A 27,032-nucleotide genomic window follows, 5' to 3' on the forward strand; every position below is an offset into this window, starting at 1 on the left:
GTGCTGCTGTAAACGTCGGGGTACAAGTGTCCCTATGCATCAGCACTCCTGTATCGCAGAAGCCTGTGAGGTGGGGGGTGGGGGCGGGCTATGCAAGCGACAGCTCTTCCCAAGGCCTACAGGTCACACCCTTTGACTTCAAAAGCAAACCTCAGAGCACTGTCCACGTTGCATTCTATGCCAGTCTGGAAATACCTCTTCTCACAGCTGGCAACTACTCCTTTTAATGGGGAAGCCAGGATTTAAGCCCTTTTCCTGACTCAAGGAGGAAAGAACAGTCTCAGACACGGAGGAAAACAACCCACTGAGTTTGATGTGAAGCAGACACAGCACCAGGTCTCAGCACTAATGAGGGAGGAGGGCCGGAGCTCTATTTTCCTCCTTGAGATCATCCCATTAGGGAACCTAATGACTCCTAAGAAGGAACACAGTCTATTGTGCTGTGTGTGCTGGAGACAGGGACAGGAACTGTTCTGTGGCCAACAATCGAGACACATGCATCACTTTCTGGAACTGGGGTGAAAAGGCTGGCTCCCTACTTAAAGGCCAGCAACGCTGTCAACAGGGGAAAATCCCCGGGGGTGAAACATGACAGCAGGGGGCCACTTAACGCCACCAAAAGTGAACAGCAGAGGGGCCTCTGGTGTAGACAGGCCTACACAATAGATCACTCTTCTCTGGTGTGGACAGACCTACACAACAGACTACCCCTTCTTGGAGTTCCCAGGACCCAGGTGTCTGCTCCCACTTCACTCCTTCATCTCTCCCAACGAGCTTCTTGTGGGATGGGGGTGGATCTTACTCATTTTGCCCATCACGCCCCCCACCCCCGTTTCTACGACAAGGTTCAGCACACAAACAGAAGTCTGCAAATTACAGCCTCAATTTAGTTTTGGAAATGCAGAACAGTAACTCTTATAGGAAAGGACTACATTCTAATGGCATAATTCATGATGGAATCTTTGTTACAAATGTTTACAGCAAGGAACCGGTGCATGTGTGTGTGTGTGTGTGTGTGTGTGCGTGCGCGCTCGCACATGCACTCTCTGTGCTTCCCTGCTGACAAGCCAGTCTGTGGCTTCCCATCGTCCCTGGCCTCACAGGGCTGGAATGAGAGGAAAATCTCCCGAGCCTCGTAGAATGAAGGCCCTGCTGCCCACGAAGTACAGATCACACAGCACGTGGGCCTCAGCGCTCCCTGTCGCTCTCGCCTCCAGACTGGTCCAGGCCCTGCTCCAACCTCATGAGGATGTAAAGCTGAGGTGGGGCCACTGGCTCTTCGTCTGCCGTCTCTGCCACTAGCCCGGCACAGCAGGGAGAGGCCCGATGCCAACCCACTCTGTCCCCAGGCCCCCGGCATAAAAAAAACTTAGCTTGTAGATGATTCAATGGGGAAAATGATGAGTACGATAGGGTTTCTGGTGGCAAAATAATGGGGAAGAATGGCAAAGAAATAAACTGATGATGTCAGAAACAAAACAGAGCACAAGCACATGTTCCAGAAGTTATGATTTCCATAGAAACAAGAGAGCTGAAGGGCACTGGAAAGGGGATCCTTTCTCCAGGGACCGGGATGTATCCCTAGCGAAGGGTGTGGCAGACATAAACTTCCTCCTTTTCCAAGTCACCCATCTCCTGTGGGATTGCCAGAAAACGTCATTAAAAAAACTCGACTCCTAAATGACTCATGCGGGCTCATTTGGAACTGAAGGCCTCCCCCCCCTCGGTAGAGGATGGTTTTCAGGGAAGCTAACCCAGGACAGGCATATAGAACGTATAAAGAGGCCACACTCTAGAAAGGAGAAGGCAGCAAGGATGCCACGCTCTGGAAAGAAGGCAGCAAGGAGGCAGGATGCTCAGACCTGTCTCGCTCACCCTACTTCATGACCCGCACGAGGCCCAGCTACACACACCCAACAATCGACAGGGGATGGCAGTCTGCTGAGGGGATGCTGCGGGCCCCTCAGTGCAGCAGGTGCACACAGCCTGTCAGTCACAGCACACGAATCACGGGTGCCCTGCGGTAATTTCTCCTGGTGTAAGGGCGGGGCAAACGAGACCCAGTGAGACAGAAGAGGGTCAGTGATCAGTAAAGGCGTCGCTGTGCACGGGGTTTCCACAGCAGAGTGAGCATGGGCCTGGGAGTCAGCAGGAACACAGGAGAGGTGCGCATGGGGCCTGGGCTTTTGGTGTGACACGGCGGAGCTGACTGCAGTGACACAAGCTGACGATATCTGAGGCAGAGGTGGGCAAGGAGGAGAGGCTGGGCCATCACAAGACCGACTCCAGGGTTCTGGATCCTCGGGCCGAGCCCTGGCCCTAACCAGCAGACAACGGCAGGCCTGGGAGTGCTCTAGGCTCAAGTTCCCTCCTTGCAAATTAAAGGGTACAGACTGCATGACAGAGATGATAATTCCTCCCTACACTAAGTATTCTATAATGAGAACAATTATTTCTGGAAGATTCTGGATTCCTGTAGTTAGAGAATCTGGACTGCAAAGAGAAGAGACCTTTAACTGGCTCCATTATAAATCTTACGATTTCCTGGCTCTGTATTTCTACAAACAAACCAAGGTGTGTGTGTGTGTGGGGGGGGGGGGGACAACATCCCAACCCAAGTACATTTTCCTAGTGATTTATCTGTCTTCAAAAATATTCCAAAAAGGGACGCCTGGGTGGCGCAGTCGGTTAAGCGTCCGACTTCAGCCAGGTCACGATCTTGCGGTCCATGAGTTCGAGCCCCGCGTCGGGCTCTGGGCTGATGGCTCGGAGCCTGGAGCCTGTTTCCGATTCTGTGTCTCCCTCTCTCTCTGCCCCTCCCCCGTCCATGTTCTGTCTCTCTCTGTCCCAAAAATAAATAAACGTTGAAAAAAAAATTAAAAAAAATATATATATTCCAAATAATAGAATAATTCACAATTTTTTTTTTTACTAATTATCTCCCCTTCCTTTTTTTTTTTTTTTTTTAATTGTCTCCAGGAAGGGGTTAAGCAAAAGTTTCCCAGATGCTATGCAGCTCACAAGGTAGCTCATATTCGATGTGGTAAAAGAAACACACACGAATGTTATGGGTACACATCTCAAGTAAATGAAAGCTCAAAGTCCAATTCATACGTCCAAATACTTTCCATGGCATCCACATTGGGAAGCTATACATTTATTCCAATGATTCCTCCTGTTTGTTCAAATACTTTCAGAAACCATCTTCTGCAACTATCTTCAACAGAAATCCAAGAACCATACACACAAAAAAATTGGTTTTATGCCTCTGCCTCAGTTCAACCCCAAACTCCAACCCCAGAGGGAGCAGGCTTTCAAAACTCTTAAATATAGGTCACTCTTGATGACCATGATGACCCAGTCAGGATAGAATGCCGGCTACAGGTAATGATCCACATAATAAATATTCTCACTCACTCTGACTTCTGAGTGAGGCTTCAATTCAGGATATTTTGAATATGCTCATCTGAGCGTCATGGAAGGCATTGTCAACGCTTTCTCGGAAGACTACCTACATGACCCTGGGGGAACACTTAAGACCACGTCACCATGACCCTCTAGATCCACAAGCGGTGACAGGGCTTTGGGGGGGTGGCTCTCAGATGGGAAGCAAAATGCCTGGGTCACTGCATAAAATGAAAGAGGCAAGGAGGGAAAAAATACAGATTGACGCTGGTTGAATGGAAATATTTACACAAAGGTACCACTCTTTTAAATTCCCATATGGTTCACATACTACCAAACACTTCTGTTCTTCATACTTGGTAAATGTTACTTTTCTCAGTTTCCTAATGGGACTTTTTTTAACCTGGAGTACTGCCAGGTCACAGTTACCTTGCAAATTGGGGCGTTTCTGGCAATTCTTGGGCAATTCTATGCTCTAAGGGCCAAGTACATAGCGAAAGCAAACAGAACTGGCTGTTTAAGGCTGGAAAGCACATCAAAGGCTCCCTCAATCTATCCCTATTCTTTCCAATGAATATTTATACCACATGTGTTACATCATGGTTATTACCAAGGAAACCCTACTATATGTCACACAAGCACTTCTCAAGAAGTCATTTCTCTGTGAACACCCAAAGCACATTAATGGTTCCTATGGCAGATCTCACATACTGTATTCACATATCGTGATTACGTCTGTGCAAGCCTGCTCTATTTAAAGAAATCAGAAGCAGAGACAGTATTCAACTTCCAAAAAATTCCCTAGATACTTGATTCAATACCTTGAAAGGGGAAGGCGTTCATTTAATGTTTGCTAAATGAATGAAATCAAAGCCACAGGCTATATCCCCAAATTGATATATTCTATTCTATTTCAGAAATAGAAATCAGTACTTCTGAAACCTTTCTTGGATAAAGTAAACAAGTCCAAATACAGTGTGTCCCTTTACTCTTATGGTGGCCAGCCAGGATAAGACCTCACCAGGCACCTTCTTAAAATACATAATCAAAACCTAATATGAGAAATCTGTGTCTTTCCCAGTCATGTAGATCCCTGAGGACGTTAGGCCTTTCTTCACAAATCAAATGACATTCTTTAGTTTTTCCACTAAGAAAGTTTCCTTTTTTGAGAGGCAAAAACAAGCAGCCATAAAGCCATGTTTATGTCAGTAAACCGAACACAGAACTTAGGATCAAAAGCAATACAGTATTTTTCTAAGGCAACCTCATGGTGGCCCTTCCAAGTCTACTGGTACAAATCATGGGTACAGGGGCACCTGGGTGGCTCAGTCGGTTAAGCATCTGATTTTGGCTCAGGTCATGATCTCATAGTCCGTGGGTTTGAGCTCCGCGTTGGGCTTTGTGCTAATGGCTCAGAGCCTGTGTCTCCCTCTCTCTCTGCCCCTCCCCTGCCTGCACTCTGTCTCTCTTGAACATAAACAGACATTAAAAAAATTTTTTAAAGAAATAATAGGTACAGCCAAGTTTGTGTTTCTGACAGTATGTATGTATCTTCACTCTCACAATGAGCTTAAAAAAATTTTTTTTAATGTTTATTATTTTTAAGAGAGAGAGCAAGCAGGGGAGGGGCAGAGAGAGAGGGAGACACAGAACCCGAAGCAGGCTCCAGGCTCTAAGCTGTCAGCACAGAGCCCAATGTGGGGCCTGAACCCACAGACCATGAGATCATGACCTAAGCTGAAGTCAGCCGCCCAACCAACTGAGCCACCACCCAGGCACCCCTCACAATCAGCTTTTAAAAATGAAACCTGGAAAGCCACTTGAGGTAAACCCTGTAAAAACAGCACACAATTCTTTAGAAACTTCCCTTCCCCCAGGGTGCACACAGGAGCCTGGACAGAATCTATCATCTAGCTCAATGGAAGATATCTATCCACAAGCAATTCTATGTTTAACTCTAACACTTAGCAAACCAGTAAATGAGATGCAGAGTAGTGTCTCTTCCCCTGGAAGAGGGGTCTCTGGGTGCAGGCTGACCTGTTTTCATGTTAGCGTCTCTAAGGCCTACCAGAGTTCAGTGAACGTGTGCTGAATCAAGTACTGAATAAATTAGGGCACCCCCCGTCACATGAACACCAGGTGGCATGATAATTTACCATCATGGCCTGACAGAATTAGTCATTTCTTCCAAGACCATTTTAACCAACACCTATCTAAAGTCATTCATCCACAGTGTTAAGAGTGGGTCTGATAATTCTTAGTATAAAATGGGATTAGAATTACATCTACTACATATAAAATGCCTATCACATGCTACACACTAAACTAACCCTAGTTAGTACAAATAATTCTTAAAGTGGGCATCATCAGCCCAAATTTATAGATGAGGGATCTGAGCCTCTAAACAAGCAGATCAAAGCAGCAGATCAAGTTGCAGAACTGGGATTAAAACTTTGGTTTATCTGGCTCCATAAACTTTCCATTATGCTTGGCTACTATCCTTGACTGTCAAAATAATGAGATAAGAATGAACAAGAGTGGGATGAGGAGTGTAAGAAACGGGCCAACAGAGTGATAGGAATCAGATTTGGTTCTTTTGTCTCAACAGAAGATTAAAAGGCACACATACCTCCTTCAAAATATATGTATGACCTATGTTTAAGCAGTTCTGTGAGGGGAAAAAATTAGATTATTGATATAAGGCTCCAGAGCAAAACATCTTGAAAACCATTTAAGGAGAAAGTGAATAGTTAAGAATCTGGCTATCAAATAAATGTGATTTCAAAAAAGTCCCTCATACGGTCCAACACACAGAGTTGTCTGCTCACTGTGTTGTACACCTGAAACTAAAGTAACGTTGCATGTCAACTATATTTCAATTAACAAAAAAAAAGTCCCTGTGATTGTCCTTTTGGTCCAACACATTAGATTTACGCCCCAACATCTGACCAACTGGTCAAGAATTAAGAGCTGGAAGAAACTTCAGAGAGTTCCTAACGATTACAACAAGGGAGAAAATAGGCCAGATAAATTAAAGAACTTGCTCAAGGTCCCTTCAAAACCTACGGTGGGATCATTACGTTACACCCTTACACATATCACCTACAGATATTTTTATACTAAGGTTATATTTTTTCAACTTCTGACTTTACAACCTGAACCTGTGGTTCTTCGAGGCACTTCTTTTTGGCAACTATCTACTCCAGAAGAGTATTTGCAGAATTTCCTGGAAATGCTCCATTTCAGAGGAGACATGGAGAAAGAATATCTCCAAAAAATTTGTATGAAAAAGCTGAGGAGCAAGTTTTCCTGTGGTTGGGGCCAGCTCTAGCGCCAGACCCAAAAGGGATAATTAGGGGGGCCTGGCTCTCTTAAATGCCAAATACATGCACAGAAGACTTACTGGCGTCTCGTAAAGAGGCCAATTTGCCTTTCCCTAGGTGATATACCACAAAACTATATATGTAAATATGATAGCAGAGACACCATTAAAAGGACCTTTCTTGAAATTGAAAACTTAAATAAGAGGGTAGGGTGTGTACGCCATCTTGAGTGTCAGTGTTATGGCTTGTCCAGTTAGTTAGCAAATGGCCTGAGAGCTGCCATATTTTCCTACAGCGGCTGAGCACGAAGGCTGTGACCAGCCAGCCACATGAAGCAAAAGCTTTTAACCAGACTCCTGGACTAGAGATGGAAATGCAAGCTCGCCCCCTTGAGACAAGAGAAAGAAAACATTGTGTTCCATTAAAAATAGCAGAAGTAGAGAGAGAATTCAAGAAGATTCTAACCAGAAACCATCCAACATTGCCCTTAACCAGAATCCTGAAGAAACAAATATCAATATTGTTGTAAAAATAATTAAGAATGGAAATGCAGTCAATGTGATATTTCACTGTGCTGTTATTAAAAATGGGAGGATGGTTCTGATATAAACTGCTTTCTTGATTGGGGCCCGTGTGTTAAATGAAGAGTAGACTTTCCCAGTAACCTAATACCCAACATATGGGTTTTTATAGTTGCACTTGACCATATTTGTTCTGGAGTGTTTGGCTGCTAGGACCATGGGCATGCTGACAAGATATATTGGCCTGATGAATTAACTGTTCCGAATGGCTAATAATCTTATGCAATGAGCATTTGGAAAATGAATTATTACAGAGATACCTCAATGAACAGACACCCCAGGGAAAGAAGTTCCTTCCTAATGAACCTGGCCACATACTGAAGGGCAGAGATTCCTACAAGATGTGCCAGTCTGTGGCACAGGGCCAGGGAGCAGTAGTCAGAATTCTACCCTGACCACCACAGAGCAGACTGTCAAAGAGAATAGTCCCAGAAGGCTTCCCATTCTGCACTTAGGTATTCAATGTCATCTCTATACCTAGTCATATCATTCTTTAGGAAATAAAAGGCAGATCTTGGAAAATCTTAGTAATTTCTGCACCAACAGCCAACTCTTTGGACAAACACTATGTTAGTGATACTTAGCTGCAGCTAACAGACTGTAACAAGAACAGGAGATTTATTTTAAAGTGACTCAGCTTAGGTCCTAAAATGGCCAAAGGAATTTCTCCAACCATCACTGAAGACCCAGTAGTATAATGTGATGGTTTTAGAGTCTTGGCGAATGCGAGCACCATTCTGGGGGTGGGGGGTGGGGGGGGTACTTGTTTAGAAGGCAAAAGTCCACCCAGGTGAACTGGACTCCTGAAAAGTATATAACCTAAGTTTGACTCTTCTGGAAACCACAGAATAGTAGAAACATTATTAACATAGAAGTAAGGTTCTAGTGACACTTACAAAGTTAACTAGTTGTGAAATAAGGCAAGTCACTTAACCGTCCTGAAACCATCTTCTCCTATAAAGCAAATATGTTGGACTTCGGGTAATCTTTAAGGTCCATTCAAATTCTGAGGGTCTCAGAGCTACAACAAGCTCCACATCTCCCAACTCAAACTGATATCTGACGCTCTTTCTGAAGCGTTTCAGAACACTAATCACGAAGCAGAAATGGAGTCTTCGTTGTTTTAGGAGCCACCATATGCCAATGATTACTTAAATAAGAGCATACTGGAATCTGAAGTGTTGAAATTATAATAATGCCAAGCTGTACTTTGTGTGGGCCAGGCCCTGTTCTAAGTGCTTAACATTTATTAACTCAGTGAGCGGGGAATAAAGAAGGCAACAAAAGGTCACCTGAGAACCTTGAAACCAGTAATGTATGTAAGAGGAGTTAACCTGGAGTACTGAATTGTGACTAGTATTAAAGCTTTGACAATATTTCATAACAAATCACAACCACAAAATGCCGATAAAGTGACTGGTGGGAACAGTACATCTAAGCAAATGACTTGGTCCCTAAGCTGTGAACGATTTTCAACCCAGTAAAGAAGTATCTCTTAGGACCATCTATCTTAGTGAGAAACCAGCAGCATCTGGCACATACCTGTGGTTCCTCCGAGAAGAGAAGCGTCCAACCTGATAGCGATGAATTCTTTTATAAATGGTGATTTTAAGCATTACTGACCTCGAAAGTAAGGGTTTGTTCACAGCACGGTGGTCAAGCCGGTTTAGGAACGAAAAATTCTTTAAATATTCGGTAGTGTCACCGACAGAGGCCCCTATGTGCTGACAGTCATGTGCTTAGAGAAAGTTACAAAACAGGAAGATCCCTAGAATAACTTAAAAATGGATTCTTTATGTACATTTACTAGAAAACTGCAGTAAATACACCACCGTTCTAAGCATTCAAGACGGTAGCCGAGCTTTGGATACATAAATTCTTTTACAACTGGAAGACGATGATTCAGTGAAACGGTAATTCAGTGAGGCAACGACTGGCCCATTCCCAAGGCCAACACGCAGACTGGGCATGCGTCAGAAGGGATGGGATTAAATAATATTAAACTAATGCCACCCCACCCTGTTCAATCTCAAGTTCACTCTTCGGGGTGAGAAGTAACCCTTTGCAGACCACAAACACAGAGTCCACGGGGTAAGGCCAGAAGATAGACAGGTAAGGAAGCCAAGCTCTGGAGACACGAAGTCAAAAAGGTACTTCAGGAGACACCGAGTACTGGAACTCCCTGCCTCCCAACATGCAGTCTGATAACTAGAGTTTCCACCACAAAACAAAACAAAAAAAAAACAGTGTGGAAAATAAAACAAGTAGACTTGCTTTCTCCTTCTATTCATCCACTGGTGTACAAATACTCTTCAGGCCAGGGGCCCACTGCCTGTTTTTGTTTAGCCCATGAAAAATCTTAGGAGTTGGCTTTACATTTTTAAATGATCAACAAAAAATTCCTCAGAAAGAAGTATTTCATGACCCGGACATTATGGGAAGTCTATATATCAAGTTTTATTGGAACACAGTCACACTCTTGTTTACATAACACTACAACAGCAAAGTTGACTAGCGTGACACTGCCTGTCCCCCAAAGCCTTAAAATACGATCTTTTTTGAAAAAACAAAAACAAAAACCAAAACCCTTGTGGACGTCCCTCCTGACTCACTGAAAACCTACACAGTGAACGTAGTATATGAAGAGTTAAATGGCAGAAAAAAAGAGAAAAGGAGACACAGGCAAAACTGAAGTGTGTGTTCACGCTCTATCCTACCAAGTCACGGCAAACAGGGCCCGCGCTGCAGAGCAACAGTGAAGAGAGCCAAGCGGTCAGATGTCACCTCATTCCCACACTGCTCGGAACACACTTACTCGACCTGAAAACCTTCCAGACCTGAAGATCCGTTAACATACGCTTTCTCCAACTGTACGCAGTGGAGGCAGATGGCACACGAGGCCGAGGTGTTCCCAGGCAGCACACACATTACGTGCTTCTGACCTACGGATGCCCCTCGGAAGTTGCTGGTCGTAGAGCCTGGGACAGTCAGCTGGGAGGCCACCCTGATGTCGAGGTCCTGGGTTGGAAATCACACTCCTTGCTCTTATTCTGGCTGGGTCCAACCTTGTGCTGGGCATGAGACCTCTCGGAGGTCCTTAGTCTCTTATCTGGAAAATGAGACATGCTGACCAACCAGAGGAGTATGCCCTCTCTCAACTCTTAAAACCAGAGGAAAAACGAGAGGGGAGGAGAGGAGGACGGGAGGAGAGGAGGACGGGAGGAGAGGAGGAGAGGAGGACGGGAGGAGAGGAGGACGGGAGGAGAGGAGGACGGGAGGAGAGGAGGACGGGAGGAGAGGAGGACGGGAGGAGAGGAGGACGGGAGGAGAGGAGGACGGGAGGAGAGGAGGACGGGAGGAGAGGAGGACGGGAGGAGAGGAGGACGGGAGGAGAGGAGGACGGGAGGAGGAAGTTAAAAAAAAAAAAAAAGGAACATTTTGTTTCCTCCTTTCTAACAGACAAGATACAACGAGGACAGAGCCGGCTGCACGGGAGGGCAGAGTGTGGGCGAGCAGCAAGCTGTCTTCCATGACGGTCGTCACTACTGTGTTCACACGGAAGACCGAGACGGGCATTTGAATTCAAGGATGTGAGTTTGTTCCTTCCCTGTTTTAGGGGCTTCTGGAAACAAAGACACACGTGTACCCATGCAGGGTGTGTTCTCTCTTCTTTCCCTAGGGGCAAGAGCAGCATCGGTCTGAATAATGCCTGCTCTACAAGCAGCCGCCCAGGCATTAGTCACGAATATTATCTGTAAAAGGGAGTGGGCTAGAAGAGTCTGCACCTCCCTACCCCGTACTCCAATAAAATGAAGCTTGTTTATCACGGCTCATACACTTGAAATAGTCTGGGAGGGTACAGTGTGCTGTTTACCTGCTGGGGTAACTCTAAGGAAAAACACCATTTAGACCTCTGTGAAGAGCAGAGACGGGGACTGTCACGTCTAGACAAAGATGATGGGTTTTCTGAGGGGAAATATGATTTAGTCCAGTAACGTGGCTCAGGTCATGATCTCGGTCAGTGAGTTCAAGCCCCACGTCGGGATCTGTGCGGACACCTCAGAGCCCAGGGCCTGCTTCAGATTCTGTGTCTCCCTCTCTCTCTGCCCCTCCACCACTCGTGCTCTTTCTTTCTCTCTCTCTCTCAAAAAATAAATAAACATTACAAAAAAATTAATTAACCAGTAGGGACTCTAAGGTTTAGAGCACGGTTTCTCTCAACAAGTTTGTTCCCTCGTTTTAAGTTAATAGCTTTAAACAAAAACAGAAAGAAGCTCAAGACCCTGAAGAAAAACATTTCTGAACACTCACTGAATATTAAACGTCGGATTACCAGTGATGCAGCAAATCCGCTACTGGGCACATGAAAACATACATCCACACAAACTCGTACACAAACGTTCCGGGCAGTATCATCCACGACAGCCGAGAAGTGGAGACAAGCACAAGATGTGGAACATCCATAGGACGGAGTGGGAGTTGGCAATGAGAAGAAACAAAATACTCATCGATGTGACAACACGGTTCAACCTTGAAACAGGAAGCTGAGTCAGAGAAGCCAGTTGTCAAAGAGCTCAGCGTTCCGTGTTATTCCACGTACGTGAGGTTCTAGAATGGGCAGACGCACAGCAACAGGCGGGAGACGAGGGACCCCCGGAGGGTGGGGCGGGACGGGCTGGTGGTGCTGGGCCGCTACCGCGGACCGTGGTCACCGCTGCACAGCTCTGAAACATACTGAAAACGACGAAGCCGTGTACCTGTGCGGGTGGATTTTATGGTACGGGAATTATAGCTCAATAAAGCTGCTATGAAAAAAACTACTGAACCGATTTATTTTTTTGGTCGCTAAAAATGACCTGCTACACATTTTAGACAGCTAGTAGAGAACTGGAAGTTAAAATCTCATTTTTGCTCTCAGTTTTCTGTACCAAGAAAGAAGAATCAGGTTTAAGAAGGGTTACTAGAGCCCGTTCTGTGGGAATTCTCATTTTGTGACATGTTCAACGTGATGACAAGCCAAAGTCCTGTGCTCAGGGAAAATCTTGTTGGTTACCATCGCCAAGGGACCCACGGAGAAGGGCCCACTCCCCACAGCTACACGGTGCGGCGCCCACGGTCTACGAAAGCTGAACTGCAGCAACACACCCACATTTATACGTGATGGAACAAGAGAAAAGTGGGAAATACCGTTGTTTAAAAAAATACAAGCGTTGCCCAAACAAACAAAAGGCTATAAATCAGACACAACAGACCAAGCTAAACACATTTTGTGCTTACACAGACTTAATGCCACTTACCGCCTGGGTCTTTCGGCCTGGTTTCATCTCTGCTGTGGTGGCCACGTCTCCCACGGCCACCTCTGCAGAGGCCACGCCCGTCCTCCCATTACTCCGCAAATCCACTTCGTCGGCAGCTTTCAGGTCTGGCATTTCTGAAGAGAAGAAGGGGGTTACAAAGCACATCTGAAAAATCAAATCCCGTTGTCTTACTGTTTACACAACTCGCTGCAGGCTTCACGTGTTTTGTTTGCTTTTGCGTTACACCGGGAAGTATTCAAGTGGAGCTGGTGTCATTTCGGACCCCGCGCTGAGCTAGTCCTTTATCACAGGGTTGTTCGGTTTTCCCCTGGCCTCTGTAGGGGTTTGCGGCTAAGGCGACATCCAGTTCGACGTCTACTCAACTTCCATTTTCACTATGGGCTTCTCCTCACAGATCTCGAGTATGTACTGACTGCATGTGGAAAAGGACATTCACAAGCTTCAAGGAAACAGATTAATAGCTACAGCCAGGTAGTCCATCTTGATCACCATCAAAGAGACCAAGATGTTTATGTTTGCACAGCACAAAGAGGAAAGACCTGCTGGGAATGAGATAAAGCCTTTAAGAAGGGTCTGACTTTCTTTAAAAACATACTTGCACACTCTCATCTATCCATCACTGCAAGGGACAAGACTGAAGTGTTCTGGTAAATTACATTTTGTTTTAATTTTATTTCTCCCTAAACCAAAACATAATCACAAACAAGGAATTCTCTCTCCCCGCCACTTTTTTTTTTTTTTTTTTTAAGATTTTTATTTTTAAGTAATCTCCACACCCAACGTGGGGCTTGAACTCATGACACTGAGATCAAGAGTTGCATGCTCCACCCAAGCCAGCCAGGGTGCCCCAACGAATTCCTTTTTTTTTTTTCTTTTTAATTTCATTTTATTTTTGAGAGTGTGGGGGAGAGGGGGGAGAGGGGGAGGGAGGGACAGAGAGAGAATCCCAAGCAGGCTCCATGCTCAGCACGGAGCCCGACGCGGGGCTCATGACCTGAGCTGAAACCAGGAGTCAGGCGCTCAACCACATGAGCCTCCAGGAGCCCTGGAATTCCTTTTTGTAAAGAAAATGTTTTTATACATTTTCTTTAGAATTATGTTCACCAGACCAAGCTGTCATGGTTTTTGTTACCTGACCACCACATGGTCAAGCAAATACAGGAAGGAACTGATAAAATGAACGTCTGAGGCAAATTCATGCTTTGACATTGTTAACTGAAGGGTAAAAATTCACCTTGACAATACAGATAAAAATAGAACTATCACCTCAATTTCATGTGGAAATTTTTCTGTGGCTGGTTTTCATCTAGTCATGCCACTGCTCCGGTGGAAAAAAAAAATGTTCCCTACATCAAAGGGCAGAAGAGTTTCTTTCACCAAAGAATAAATCCTACTAAGATTTTATTCTAATACACATTATGATGTGCCCAAAGATCTACTTCAGATTTAGGAATGTGACATTCCTATTAATGAACATTTATAAATTCTTCCTTTGCCCCCGTTTATAATTATACAATCTTACTAGCAATTTAAAAGTGGGCAAAAACAAGTTTCCTTGCCCAAAGAATCAAACTCTACCTTACATTTCAGAAAATGTAAATAAAGTGAAAACAACTGGAGTAGGCAATCCCCTCAAGAAGGACTCCCTAATCAAAACATTTCTAAGTAAGAGTCATTTTTTCTTCTGGTGGTTGATGACTTTTATTTATTTGGGGGCTGTTATTTTTGACACAACCTTACCATCCTATACCCGTCTAGTGAAAATATGGACCTTGGCAAGCAGCGACCAATCACAACGGTGAACAGTGATTACTGAGACACAGGGGTGCTGGGAATTTCTACGGGCCTGGCCTGGCTCAGTCAAGTACAACTAACTTCCCAAACCACTGTGATCAATGCACTCGGGTGAGGGGCCACATCCCCTGTCTCTAACCAGAACTTTCATGTTTTCTCATCTTAATTTCTATTTGGCTTTATCTGCAGCAGCATATAAAAACAGAGGCCAAAGCCATGTGGCTTGTTCCAAATCAACAGTTGAACCAAAGTCTCTTCACTCATAAAAGAGTATGTGTAAATCCAGGAATGTAAACTTCCCAGAAAATACCCTTTGGCTGAGATCACACTCAGGTGCTTTGTCTCCAGGGCAATGTGACCAGGGACTTTCCCTGATCCTGGCATTCCCCCCGCCCCAAAGAAAGCACTTACTTCTTCATGACTGGCTACTCTGCAATATAAGATCATGAGCCTTGAACACATATGACTCCTCCTGGGAGCAGAACAACTCGCCCACACATAACAACCAACTGTAAACGCAGACACACTGCTGAAACTTCAGCTCATTTTCCTTCCTGAAACCTCAAAATCTTAAAAATCATCTCTTAGCGTCTATACCATTGCTACGTACCACCGAAAATCAAAGTCTGAAATTTCCCCTGGTTTCTACCTCTTCTCTCTGGGTGTTACAGACACAAACTTCACATAATTTGCAGTTGCTTGGGTTAAATTCTGACTGCTGAGCCAGAAAAACAAATAATTCCAGCCTGTGTGGCCAAAGACATAGCGCCCGAATGAAGAGAACACAGCCCGGCATCAGCTTACAGCCACTCCCTATTCTTCTGAAATGTCAACCTGCCAGGGCCCCCAAAATAGACTTGTTGTTGTATCTTATTTTAAAAATTAGAGACCTTTTCATTTAAACTCTGAGCCAGCGGCCAACAAATTTCTATCACTGACAATCCAAAACATGAATAGAACTAAAAACCTCACCTCACCAAAAACACACTGCTTCGGGTTTCTTAAAGCCTTCCATGGGGGGAAGAAAGATTATAAATGGTTAAAGACCCCTCATCGGGGAGAATGCCCACGGGGCTGAGGTTACTCTCTTTCCTAAGCAACCTCTTGCTGTGTCTGTTTGTTTCTCTACACACCCCACCCCCACCCTCTTAACACCTACCACACTTAACCCGATTTTCAAAAATTGGAAAAAACAGCAAAAACAAACCACAAAAACAAATCAGGCTCCTTCTTACCTCTGCAGCCTGGGGGCGAGCATGGAGGTGGGTCCTCGGTCCACACCTGGGAACAGGTGGTGGCATCAAAGTGCGAATCGAACTGACCTTTAACGGCTGCACCACGTTGGGACTCTGGTTCGGCTTCAGCCTCAACCCCCAAGAAGTTTTATTCACGTCATTTATTTCCACTGAGCAACAGCGGTTTCTGTCTGCTCTCTCTGGACATGGTTACCCACAGATGGGACAGGCTGCTGTGCGAGCAATCTGCTCGGAACAGCTGCTTCACCCAGATAAGCAGACACGACGTGTGCCCTGTGACGGCGGCTCAGCGCACTCGGGCGGACATCCTGCATCCCATGCCCTGCGCTGCGCGGGGGCCTGCACTCCCAGACTGCTGCCCGAGAGCAAGAGGCAGTGGAGCTGGAAGTCGGCTCCGCGGGCAGGAAAGGGAGGGCGTTCTCTCCGCTCCCCTCCCCCACCCCTCCCCAATGACCTAATGCCACCATTTTGGACGTGGGGTCACGCGCACAGAACGACACTTACAGCTGTTTCACGAAACCACCCTGACTCTATTTGCTCAGGACACGGACCAGGACGACAGGGGAAGAAAAGTGCTCTGGGCTTGTAAGCAAAACATGTTTTTGCAGCACTGCTTTTTCACAGTTCTAGAGAAAAGGACTAAGCCACATGGATAAAAACATCTGCTAAATTCCTTTATCATGGCAAAGCACCTGCACGCTAGACAATTTTCTCGGTGAACAAAACTCCCACTGCCCTGGTGTGACAGGCTTAATCAAACAAGCCAGGAGTCTGCAATACAGGAAGCAAAATCTGTCCAACCCCGTGCTGACGTGCCTGTCCTGATGGCGGGCGGGGCGGGGGGGGGGGGTGGTTGCTGTGAACCTGGCAATGTACCCAATGAATGAAAGACGCTTCTAAAACCACAGAGACGCCCACTTTTTGCCAGCACGTCTCAGAGACTCTTCAGGGAATCTGTTCCACAAGCTGGGACTTTTGTATTCTGCTCTGCTTACCTGTTGCCGGCTCAGGTCCATCAGCAGGCAGATTCATCTTCTCCAGCTCCCCGCTTTCAGCCGAACACCCTGCGAGGCTGCCAGGGGCTTCTTCACGAACACTGCCCGTTTGTGGGGTCTGCCCAGGCACAAAAGCGATCACGTTCCCTGCAGAAGCACTCACTGGCCGCTCGGTCACCGGGCCTGACTCTGGAGGACTGGACAGTGACATGTGACTGGTCCCCCGCCCAGTGAGGAGTGCTCCCGAGGCCTTGACTTGATCTAGGACGGCCTCCACAATGCGACTCGCGGCCTCCTCGATGGAGTCGGCGCTCTCGGGCAGATGCACAGCACAGGGCAGAGGGGGAGCGCTCCTTTCCCCGCCTGGGGCCTGGTCACCAGTACGTGGGAGCCCAGCCTCCAGGGGGACCTCTGTGGCAACAGGCTGCCGTAGGATGTGATGTGCCTGGGTGTCCACCTGTGCCTCCCCGGAGCTGCCCAAGCTGCTGCCGTGGTCCGCTTCCTTCCAACCGAGAGGGAGCAACTCTGGAGTCGCAGCGCCCTGTGGGTCAGTCACTCCTCTGTCTGGTAAAGCTCCTGGCGACCCCAGGATCATATTCTCCTCCTGGCTCAACGAGGCTTTTGGAAGCGGGAGGTCTTGTGTGTTGTGTGATGCGGCCTGTCTCCCGGCCCCAACGGTGCCTGGTAAAGCGTTAGCCACGGCGACATCCAAGGCCGCCTTTCCGTTCACCTCACAAGCAGGGTTTATTCCCTGGGAGTTAAGGTTTTGCACTCCAGCATCCAGAGCAAAAGCTCGACTGCAAGGCTGAGCCTCAGCCCCATCTGGTAAGAGCCCTGGCGAGGGAGCCGAGCTGCCCTGCTCTGCACCCAGGGCTTCCTGGCGTGGGGCTGCAGCCAGCCCGGCTCCCGGCGGCACCAGGCTCTGTGCAGCCCCACCTTCAGTCGGTGGCGAGACTGGTGGGGCCACTTCCTTGTTTTGCTGAGTTTCTGCATCAAGGCAGGCCGAGGGCGTGTCCAGCGTGTTGCCGTGCTCCAGGGCTCTGTCCTCGCCACAGCCAGCGGAGCCGGGCTCTCCACGGAGTCCCTGCGCCTCCGGTCCGGGAGGTGGTGTTCTCCGCTCTTCCTGAAGCGTTCCCAAGGAAAGCGTGTCTTCCTTAACAGGGGAACAAGTCACTGCTTTATCCCTGCCACCCTGTCCCTGAGCTTCAGAGCTTTCTGGAAGCACCAGATTTTTCCCTTCTTCAGTCAAAATGGAACTGGAGGCCACAGTGGCCTTCCCCGCAGGCAGCAGAGAAGAGTCCGCGCCGCCCTCGAGATTCGGAACTTCGGGGGCTGCTGAGAGGCAGGGTCCCCCTTGTTCCTCGCCAAGTGCCGTGGGACTGGTATTCCCCATGCTGGGCTGAAGCTGGAGAGCGGCGGAGGGCACGGGCAGGCCTGCGGCGCCGTCGTCTAGGGGCTCGTTCGCATCTCCGCCCGGGCCATCTCTACCGTCTGGAGCCGTGTGCAGTCCAGGAGCTGCTGTTCCCTTTTCTTTCTGGGAGGGGACAAGAGAAAGCGCGTCATCTTTGGTTACTGATTCACTGCCTGAACCGCCTGCCAGAGAAAAAGCCCTGTCTGATGTCACTGCCTGGTCCGGCACCAGCTCCTTCTCGCCTCCGAGGGCAGCAGCGTGCGGACGCGCCCCGAGCGTATCTGTTGAGCTGGTTTCTAATTTCAAATCTCCTCCTTGGCCCTTCGTATCCGAAACTTCAAGACGACAAAATGCCACATGTTCCTGGGTATCTCGCACAGGGCCGGGGGCGGCCGGGCTAGCCCGTGGACCTTCAGAGCAGGCGGCAGGGGGTGGAGGCTGCGTGGGGGGCAGTCCTGGGGGGCTTTCAGGCCGGGTAACTATGTCATCACAGCGTTCCGCAGCCAACACACCACCAGAAGTCACCATGTCCTGCTGCCGTGTGGAGACAGCACACGGCTTGCCACCTCCAGCGGGGGGACAGAGGGGTGATTCGCCGTTTGGGCTTTGGATGGGAGGTGAATCCGTTTCGGGCTCCTGGTTTGCCGTGTCTTTTTGGGGCCCAGGAAAGGTTAGGCCAGAGGGCGATGCTGGCACACTTGTGCCTGCCAAGGGAGCACAGGGCTCAAACCCATCGGCAGGCGTGTCTTCCGCTGCAGCTGCAAGTACTGGGGGGCTCGGATTTGGTGGAACCCCAGCGCCCCCCTCACAACCTCGCGAAGTTTCAGTCTCTGCAGTTTTGACGGTGGAGGCTTCTCCGTTACTGCCTGCAGGTGAACACTCGACAGGTCTGGAAGCCTCCAGGGAAGCAGTGGCAGGCACGCCGTGAGGAGCGCCGGCTTCACCTGCAGGCTTCCTCGGGGCTCTTCCATCACAGGCTCCAGCCGTGCTGACACCAGAGCTGGCAACCTCTTCGCCCGTGCTCCCCCCAGCTTCGAGCACGTTCTTCTGGGTGGGGGTGTCTGTGTTCCCGAGATCACATTTTGGGTCCCCAGCAGTCGCTGGGACGCCGACTGCAAGCTCCCCTCCAGACAGATGCCGAATGGCAGCGGTGCCCGGCTGCATGGCCACGTCTCCCTGCGGGACGTGGTCGCCGGCGCCTGGAGACTCCTGGTCCGCGGCCAGTGTGGCAGATTCTGTTCCAGTTTCTCCGTTTCTGAGTCCACAGCAGGGGACGCCCCCTGCACCCTTTCCTCCACAATCGGGCACACTCTGCAGGCAGTGGCTGGGCCCAGATGCGGCTCTGCAGTCCGAAGCGCGTGCTGCCTCCACCTCTTCCCCTTTTCTCTCCACGCCTGCAGTCCTCCTCCCGCAGGAACAGTCTGTGTGCTCCTCCTTAGCCACACCTGACAAATCGCAGGAACTTGCAATCCCCCCGGCAGTGCTCCCTGGACAGCACGGAGAGCTTGCGGTGTCTTCGGGAAGAGGGCGCTGCTGGCCGTCCCTGGGGGCTGATGCACAGCAGAGACACTGGCTGTCTGTATCCTGAGCAGCGGGCACACCTGAAGGATCCTGTGCTGTCACCATTAAGGGCATGGGATTGTCCATCTGCTTAAGGTTTGTTTTCTAGGAGGAAATGAAAGATACTTTTAAGAACGGTCCCTGGGAAGAGGGCACTGACACCTATACGCAAAACTCCTGCCGGAGACCGCTCATTGCCTTTCCAGCCCTATGATCACATGGTAAGCTGATCTAAATAGATACAAACACATTTTCTCTTGCAGCTGCATATCCACTGGAAAGATAAAAATGGCCAAGAATATACAAGATGACTATTTCCTAAGTTTTATGAACTCATTCTGGAAAGGTTGATGGGAGAGGGGCGCCTGGATGGCTCAGTCCAGAAAGTGTCTGACTCTTGATTTCGACTCAGGTCACAATCTCACGGTTTTTGAGATCAGGCCCCATGACCACGTTCAGTGTGGAGCCCTAAAACTCTGTCTCCACCTCTCTCTGCCCCTCGCCACTCTCAAAATAAACTTAAAAAAAATTTTTTTAAGTAGATAGGGAATATTCTTTTACTTAAAAAAAAAAAAAAAGCAGTTCCTCTGTTATCTAGTACCAAACATTAAACAGGAACATATCAAACTAATAATAACCAATTCTTTAAAAAACTTTTTTCCATGTTTATTTTTGAGAGCGTGCACGCACGCTCATGCGCAGGATGAGGGGTAAAGAGAAGGGGACAGAGGATCTGAAGCAGGCTCTGTGCAGACAGCCCAATGCGGGGCTCAAACTCATGAACCATGAGATCGTGACCTGAGCTGAAGTCGAATGTTCAACTGACTGAACCACCCAGGTTCCCCATAATACCAAATTCTTGATTATTCTTAGAAAGTACTGTGGCTTGATGATATTGTAGGTCATCTCAAAATTACATTTTGCAACTTTGCAGTATTTTAAAAAACACAAACAGATATAACCAACTATACGGGAATGGTTAAAAAAAAATCACAGTCGTTCAACCTGATGACAGATGCCAAGCTGTTACATAAATGTGAACTATGAAGACCACAGTGAAATCTGAAATACAGATTTACAATACAATGTTGGAAAAAATAAATAAAGCCTAGAGTTAATTTAAGGTTATAAGCATGCAAAATTCAAATGTACTTTTAGACAAGGCTTAGGAAAAATGGAGAAAAACACAGCTCATCTTTGGGGTTGGTTTGCCTTTTATATACCACGGTTTCAGGAATTCTTACAATACTACTATTTGTTCAACACATAGAAACTATTTGTAAGACATCTGGCTTCGCTCTTCCCCACTGTCTGACCTACTGCAATGGTCTCACACAGATCTACTGTGCCCTCTCTGGTTCATTTACTCTCTCAGTAAGCACTTAACAGTTCTCCTACATCACACTAGTCCTGTCTACTAACCGGGCCTATTGTAGAAATTTCCACGTGCAAGTGTAACATGCGGTATGCTCACTAAAGTCTTTCTAGTAAGAGAGTACCGCCCTCCCCCCCAACCCCCCAGCAAAAAGTGGATTTTCAGTAAAAGCTTTTGCGCTATGCTGCTTAGAGTGTTCAAATTAATTTGCTTCCACTGTTGCTGAGAATGTAACCGTCCCCTAAAAATTATGAAAGCAAGTCATTACATTTAATAAAGGGTGAACGTTCCAGAAACAAGTGGTGTTTCGCAAACAACTTTAAAAGCTCCTAACAGCATGTATCCTCTCCGAGTTTTCATTTCTCATAGTTTCCTGTCAAGCATTCCCATACGAGACAGTAACTTTGGCACCTGCAAGCTGAGATTTTCAAGTGGACCGTCGTTCACCCAGTAAGAAGAGCTCTAAAGGAAAATCGGACTCAGCAGTCCGTTCAGAGCAAAACAAAATGATGCCTGTTCTGGGCGTGCACGATTCAGAAAGGGAAAGGCAGGCCCATCACACAGCCCTGCTGTGGGGTGTCTTGGCCTGCTGACCTCAAAAATAATGCCTGCTCCCAAAGAGGCCTCCGGTACTGAGTTGACCCTAGACAACCTTAAATGAAATTACTGTCAAGCTTTCTCCAAATCATATCAGCTCTGAAATAAACTGGGTGGAAAAATTATGTAAACTTAGCCTTCAGATGTTATGGCCAAGAGACATGTACCCATATGACGTTTATATTATGCATAATAAATGCTACCAGGGAGTCTGTAATGTTTTTAGGTCTGGCAACAACTTTATCTTGAAGGCTTGAGTGGATTATAAAATCTTTATTTTTTTAGTGATCTTTTTACCATCCAACTATCAATTTAAATATAGTAACATTATCATCGCTCACTGGACTAGTTGTGAGGCTTTATTTCTGAGTATAGCAACCATCTCAGGAACTGTTTTGCTCAGTTTTATAAAGCTAAACTGACAAATTTATAAACAGACGAATTTCCCTTGATGCCAGGAAAACGGAGTTCTAGTTGTTGCGTATGTTTCTGCATCTGCAGTGTGTACGTGTATCTTTCATTATTTCAAAAACATGGCAAAAAAGAAAAAAAGAAAGAAAACTGCCCGCGGCCTCCTGCTGCCGCCCCCTATCTGTAAGTGGTAACATCCAACACCACTAAAACTGCCCTAAGGGGTTTCACAATCTGCGAGGAGAGCATTTTTAGGCTCCAATTATAGCAAGGTTCACTGGGGGAAAGAGTGAGGGCACAAAAGCCTGAAAATGGACATTTTCTTCCTTACCATTAGCTGCTGTTGGATGTTCCTAAGTTTAAATATGTGTCCAGTGCAACGGTCTCCAGGAAATGGGGGTTCATGGTGCGCTTCGGACTCAGAGGTTAACGTATAGACGTCCAGCTCTCGATGGTGCCTCACAGAACAGTCTCCGTAAGGTATCTCATAGGACAGACGGCTCCAGGAGTCTGGTTCTCCGGCGTTCTCCCTGGAAGCAGGCAACCGCTGGTTAACACACGTACGTTCTGCTCCCGGCGGCTCAGCGCCAGCCCTCTGCTCTTACCCGGCTGCTCTGGGGGACCTGCAGCAGAAGTCTGGTTTGGGCACTTCCCCAGGGATTCAGGCATGGCCCTAGCTAACTGCTCCATCCTCCTCAGAAGAGGTCACAAATGGATTAAATGAGAACTGCAGGATTCCTCCTAAACAATGATGTTTTGATCAAGATAAAGAGAGGTCTGGGAGCTTAAAATAGTTAATATTATGCTAACAGCCAACTTAATGAGGAAATGTGAGGAGGATGGTCTTAGCCTGGTTTTCACTAGAAGCAAGGCTTATTACGCATTTCTCTCAAATTGGGTTACACCACACGTTAACTGCAGCGACTATACTGGGAAGGGAAGAAGTAATCAGTACAACCCACGCAAGGGCACTCCAACTTTTGTTGACAACTCTCAAAGTCAACCATACAGACCACGACTGGATGCCATATACGCTATTCTTGTCAATACAATTAGGAAACCACTTGGTTCTAAGAACTCCAAGTTCAAATTTTTTTCATTTGGAAAACAAACAACCTTGCTCAACTAGTATCGTTATAAATGAAATAAGGCCGACAAAGGCACAGGTGTGTAAAAAAAGCATTTCTGGGAAAGGCCTCAAAACATAAATTCTCTTTATGAACCAGGAGACTGGTAAAGTACCCCAGAGATTCTGGAAGGAGGAGGAAGGCTACGTTTGAGATCGTTCTGTTTTAAAATGGAAGAATTAAGAATGAAGCATGAAGAAGAAACAGACATGCCACCCACGGACAAATGGGAGGGATGACACACGACTCCCTCTCTGCAGTGTTTTATTTACTAAATCACACCTGTCTGTCATTAACAACTCACCAGATAATAACTGGAATTTGAAACTAACAATATGTTATATAAGAAAGCCCACAAGTGAATAATTGTATGCTGGCTGAGTAACAATGAAGGCTGTTCCAAAAGAAAACCACTGTAATGTCCATACTCAGGAGTGACACCCCAGCAGTTGTTTAAAATGAACTTGGCATACACTCGGCTAAATCCTTATGTGCTTACCAGGTCGCTCTACTCTGAGTGAAGTGACCTCAAAAAGAAAAGTACAGTTGACTCTTCTTGGGCAACGGGGGTTTGAACTGCACGGGTCCATTTACACACAGATTTTTCTCCCCAGAAATACAGTACAGTTCTATAAACGTATTTTCTCTTCCTTAAGACTTTCTCGGTAACATCTTCTTTTCTCTGGGCTCCTTTACTAGAAGATTACAGTGCGTAATGCATGTAGCATACAAAGTTTACATTAACTGGCTGTTTATGTTATTGGTAAGGCTTCCGAGCAACAGTAGGCTATTAGGTTTTTGGGGAGTCTATACTTACATTCGATTTTTGATTGCACAGAGGGTTCGCACCCCTGCGCCAACAATGGACTGTTCAAGGGTCAATTCCACTTATAAGATAGTCACTTAAAGGTTCAACTGAATGACTCGACAAAGTGACCAATCAGCTATACCAAATAAAGGGGCGTGACTTCTCTGTAAACGGAGTTTTGAAGCTCAATTTGGGTTCCCATTGTCGCTAACTCTGGTTAACTGTCTGACAGAATCGGTAGCATAGCTGATTACTCAGATTACCTCCTACAGCCATACTCCACTAAGAAAAGACCTCTGAAAACAAAACCTGATTTACAGACCCCATCCCAGCGTGAACCAAGCATAATCCACTAAGAAGAGAGGACTGTTTGCCGAGGCAGGGGCAATTAAAAAGTGACGCACTCCATTCCCAGCAAAATGGAATTCTCCACCAACCTTGCCACTATTAACTCTCGAACTGTTTCCTTTCTACTGTCTAAACCTTGAGAAACTGCCATCTGTAACCACAGACTATTTACCTTCTACCATTCCCAGGCTCTCCTTCCAGAGGAAGGTGCTTCCGTTGCCACAGTCCCCCCCCCCAGGTGCCAATAACCCTTCCATCTCCCGACTCACTGTCCCTGTGAATTTGTGTTGCTTCCTAGTCTGTCTAGGTACCAAAGACCAGTCACTGCAATTACTCTCCCATTGACTTCTGGGAACACCTGGTGCTGACACCCTTCCAAACCCATCGTGCCTGCAGGTCTGGGTCAAGCCCACCGTTCAGCAAGTATCTGTGTGCCAGGAAGCATTCCAGGTGCTGGTGATACAAACCAAAATCCTTACCCTGCTGGAACTTCTATACTTAGCAAGGGAGACAAGAACAGCCAGATTAAATAAAACAACTGGTATTCTGGAAGACAGCAAGTGCTATGGAGAAAAATAAAGCAGTGTGGTGGGACAGGAACACCTCACTGAGGAGGCATTTTAAGCCAATACATTCTGTGCTCTGTGTTCAGCATCATACAAAATTTTTACCGAACCCACTAATAAAATGTGGCAAAACTCCAGGCATAAGAACATTTACTGCAACTTTAGGTATAATAGTATTAAAAACTGGACAACCCCTGGTCAGTAATGAGAGGGCTATTTGATAAACTGATCTCTGGACTATTACGTAGCCATCACAAATAACTGAAATAATAGTTCAGTAACACTGAAATCTACAACATTCAGTGAAATAAGCAAAATAAAAAGCATAAAACTGTAAGTCTAGGCAGTAAAATGCACAAATGAAAATAGTGTCACAGTGGCTGGGTTTTAAGTTGTCTTCCCCAAGATTTTAATTCATGTTTTTAACAAATTTTCTCAAATCCCCTATTGAGCCAGGACTCGTTGCTGGTCTGTTAATGCTCTTACTCACTTGTGTGTTAGTGAAACTTTCTATAATTTCGTCAAAGGCCCAGCCTTAACCTTGTCTACTTCACTCTTGGGTGACCTTTCTGCCCATCTTAGAAGCTTGAGACTACCTAAAGGGAGCTAAAACCATCTACATCCACTAACAGATGGCTCTGCCCACCACCCCCCAGCGTCAAAGACGCCCCTTCCCAACATTGTGTTTGCTCTGTTCCGCCTGCCCTCCCTCAGTACCTGACGGGGTAATGCTCCCCCGGCTGCCTGCTGTTTTCCACCCACTTCTGGACCAGCTCCTTCCCGCCTGCCTACCAGTGCGGTTAAACCACCAGCAGGAGACAGAGGGGCGGTGGCAGCAGAAGGGGTTACTGGGGCCCTGCTGGGTCAAGAAGCAGCAGCATAAATCTGCACTCCGCCCTGAAGACCAGATCTCACCGAGGAATCTGGAGCCTGGGGGGCATCTGACAGTGGAGACATTTTCTGGTGGTCACACCTTGGGTGGGTGGGTGGGGGGAGGTTCTGCAATGCACAGGACAGCTCCCCACGAGGGATGACCAGGCCCAGACTGGCAGTCGTGCTGACTTTGAGAAACACTGCTGTCAACTCACTGACCCACTTTGTCCTCCCACCCCCGCCTTGGCACCAGTCACCCAAACGTTTCAAGGCTCTGCAATTTGGCTCCCCCTCACTCCACTGGCCACTAAAACCTCACGGTCACGGGTGTCCACTGATAAGAAAATACCAAATCCGGTGGCTTTTCTCTGTCCCCGTCACCCTCAAGTTTTGCAGACTTTTAAAATAGCGACTGGATTCTTCTGAACTTCATTCTCTCTGGACGTTCATAAAGAACCATCCTATTTTCCTCCGGTTTTCTCTGGCTCTCTCTCCTCCTCCTCACATGGTGGATGTGAGCACAGCACACATCAGCTTCCTACCCTCTCCCACTTCCTTTCCTCCTTTCCCACAGCCCCACCCCACCTCCCAAATCTCTCTCCAGCTGCAAAGTCCGCGTTCCTGTCCCACACTTCCACCGACTTCCATGTCTTCGCCAGAATGTGCGGTGGGCATTCTCTGATGTCAAAACTCAGTTTCATGTTTCCCCATCCCCCCCCAAGGCGGCAGCAACCCGACTGATTTCCATGAATGAACAGTGGTCATCCCTAGTAACACCACTTACCTTCTTCAGAACATCCTGCTGGTTCTGGCTTTCCCATTCGGCGCCTTACTTCACTTCCTACGGGCCCCGAGTCACCTGGACTCTTGCAGTCACTCTTGTTACAGGCCAGCTGCCCTACACCCGCTACCGCTCCCCAAATCTACCCAACAGAATCATCTTAAGGCAACAGTGAGGTCTCCTCCCGCCCCAAAGTTTTGCTGTGCCTTCCCATTATCGCCTGTCTGCTGGGAGGGAAGCAGGCACGGTGTATGCCCCCATCGCCTAGGCTTTCCCTTCTCCTCTTAAGCATTCTACGGAGCAGCACCCCACGTGCACCGTGTGGATATAAAGCAGAAAGCCACCCAACTTCACGACCAAGGCTGCTCAGCTATGAACGCCAGAGTGACAACTGTCTCGTTCCGCTCTGCGACACGAGCTTCGCTGGCATGACAGCTGCAACGTGTCCATGTTAAGGCACTGGCTTAGTAACACACATAAATCTGGCCTAACATTCTGGGGCT

The 27,032-nt window shown here is 47.3% G+C and overlaps 1 protein-coding gene across 10 annotated transcripts in view; it reads right to left on the reverse strand.

The window, feature by feature from the left end:
* The window catches only part of AKAP13 (A-kinase anchoring protein 13), a 337,945-nt gene that overhangs the window by 138,961 nt on the left and 171,952 nt on the right, over window positions 1-27,032 (reverse strand). For all 10 annotated transcript variants that reach the window (XM_030317452.2, XM_030317451.2, XM_030317446.1 and 7 more), the window contains exons 6-8: window positions 22,358-22,556; window positions 16,673-19,748; window positions 12,607-12,740 (exon numbers count right to left, since the gene is read on the reverse strand). In XM_030317452.2, the coding sequence (XP_030173312.1) occupies window positions 12,607-12,740; window positions 16,673-19,748; window positions 22,358-22,556 (3,409 nt within the window). The remainder of the gene's footprint in view (window positions 1-12,606; window positions 12,741-16,672; window positions 19,749-22,357; window positions 22,557-27,032) is intronic.

This window comes from Lynx canadensis, chromosome B3, assembly GCF_007474595.2.
Source record: "Lynx canadensis isolate LIC74 chromosome B3, mLynCan4.pri.v2, whole genome shotgun sequence".
NCBI classification, from domain to species: Eukaryota; Metazoa; Chordata; class Mammalia; order Carnivora; family Felidae; genus Lynx; species Lynx canadensis.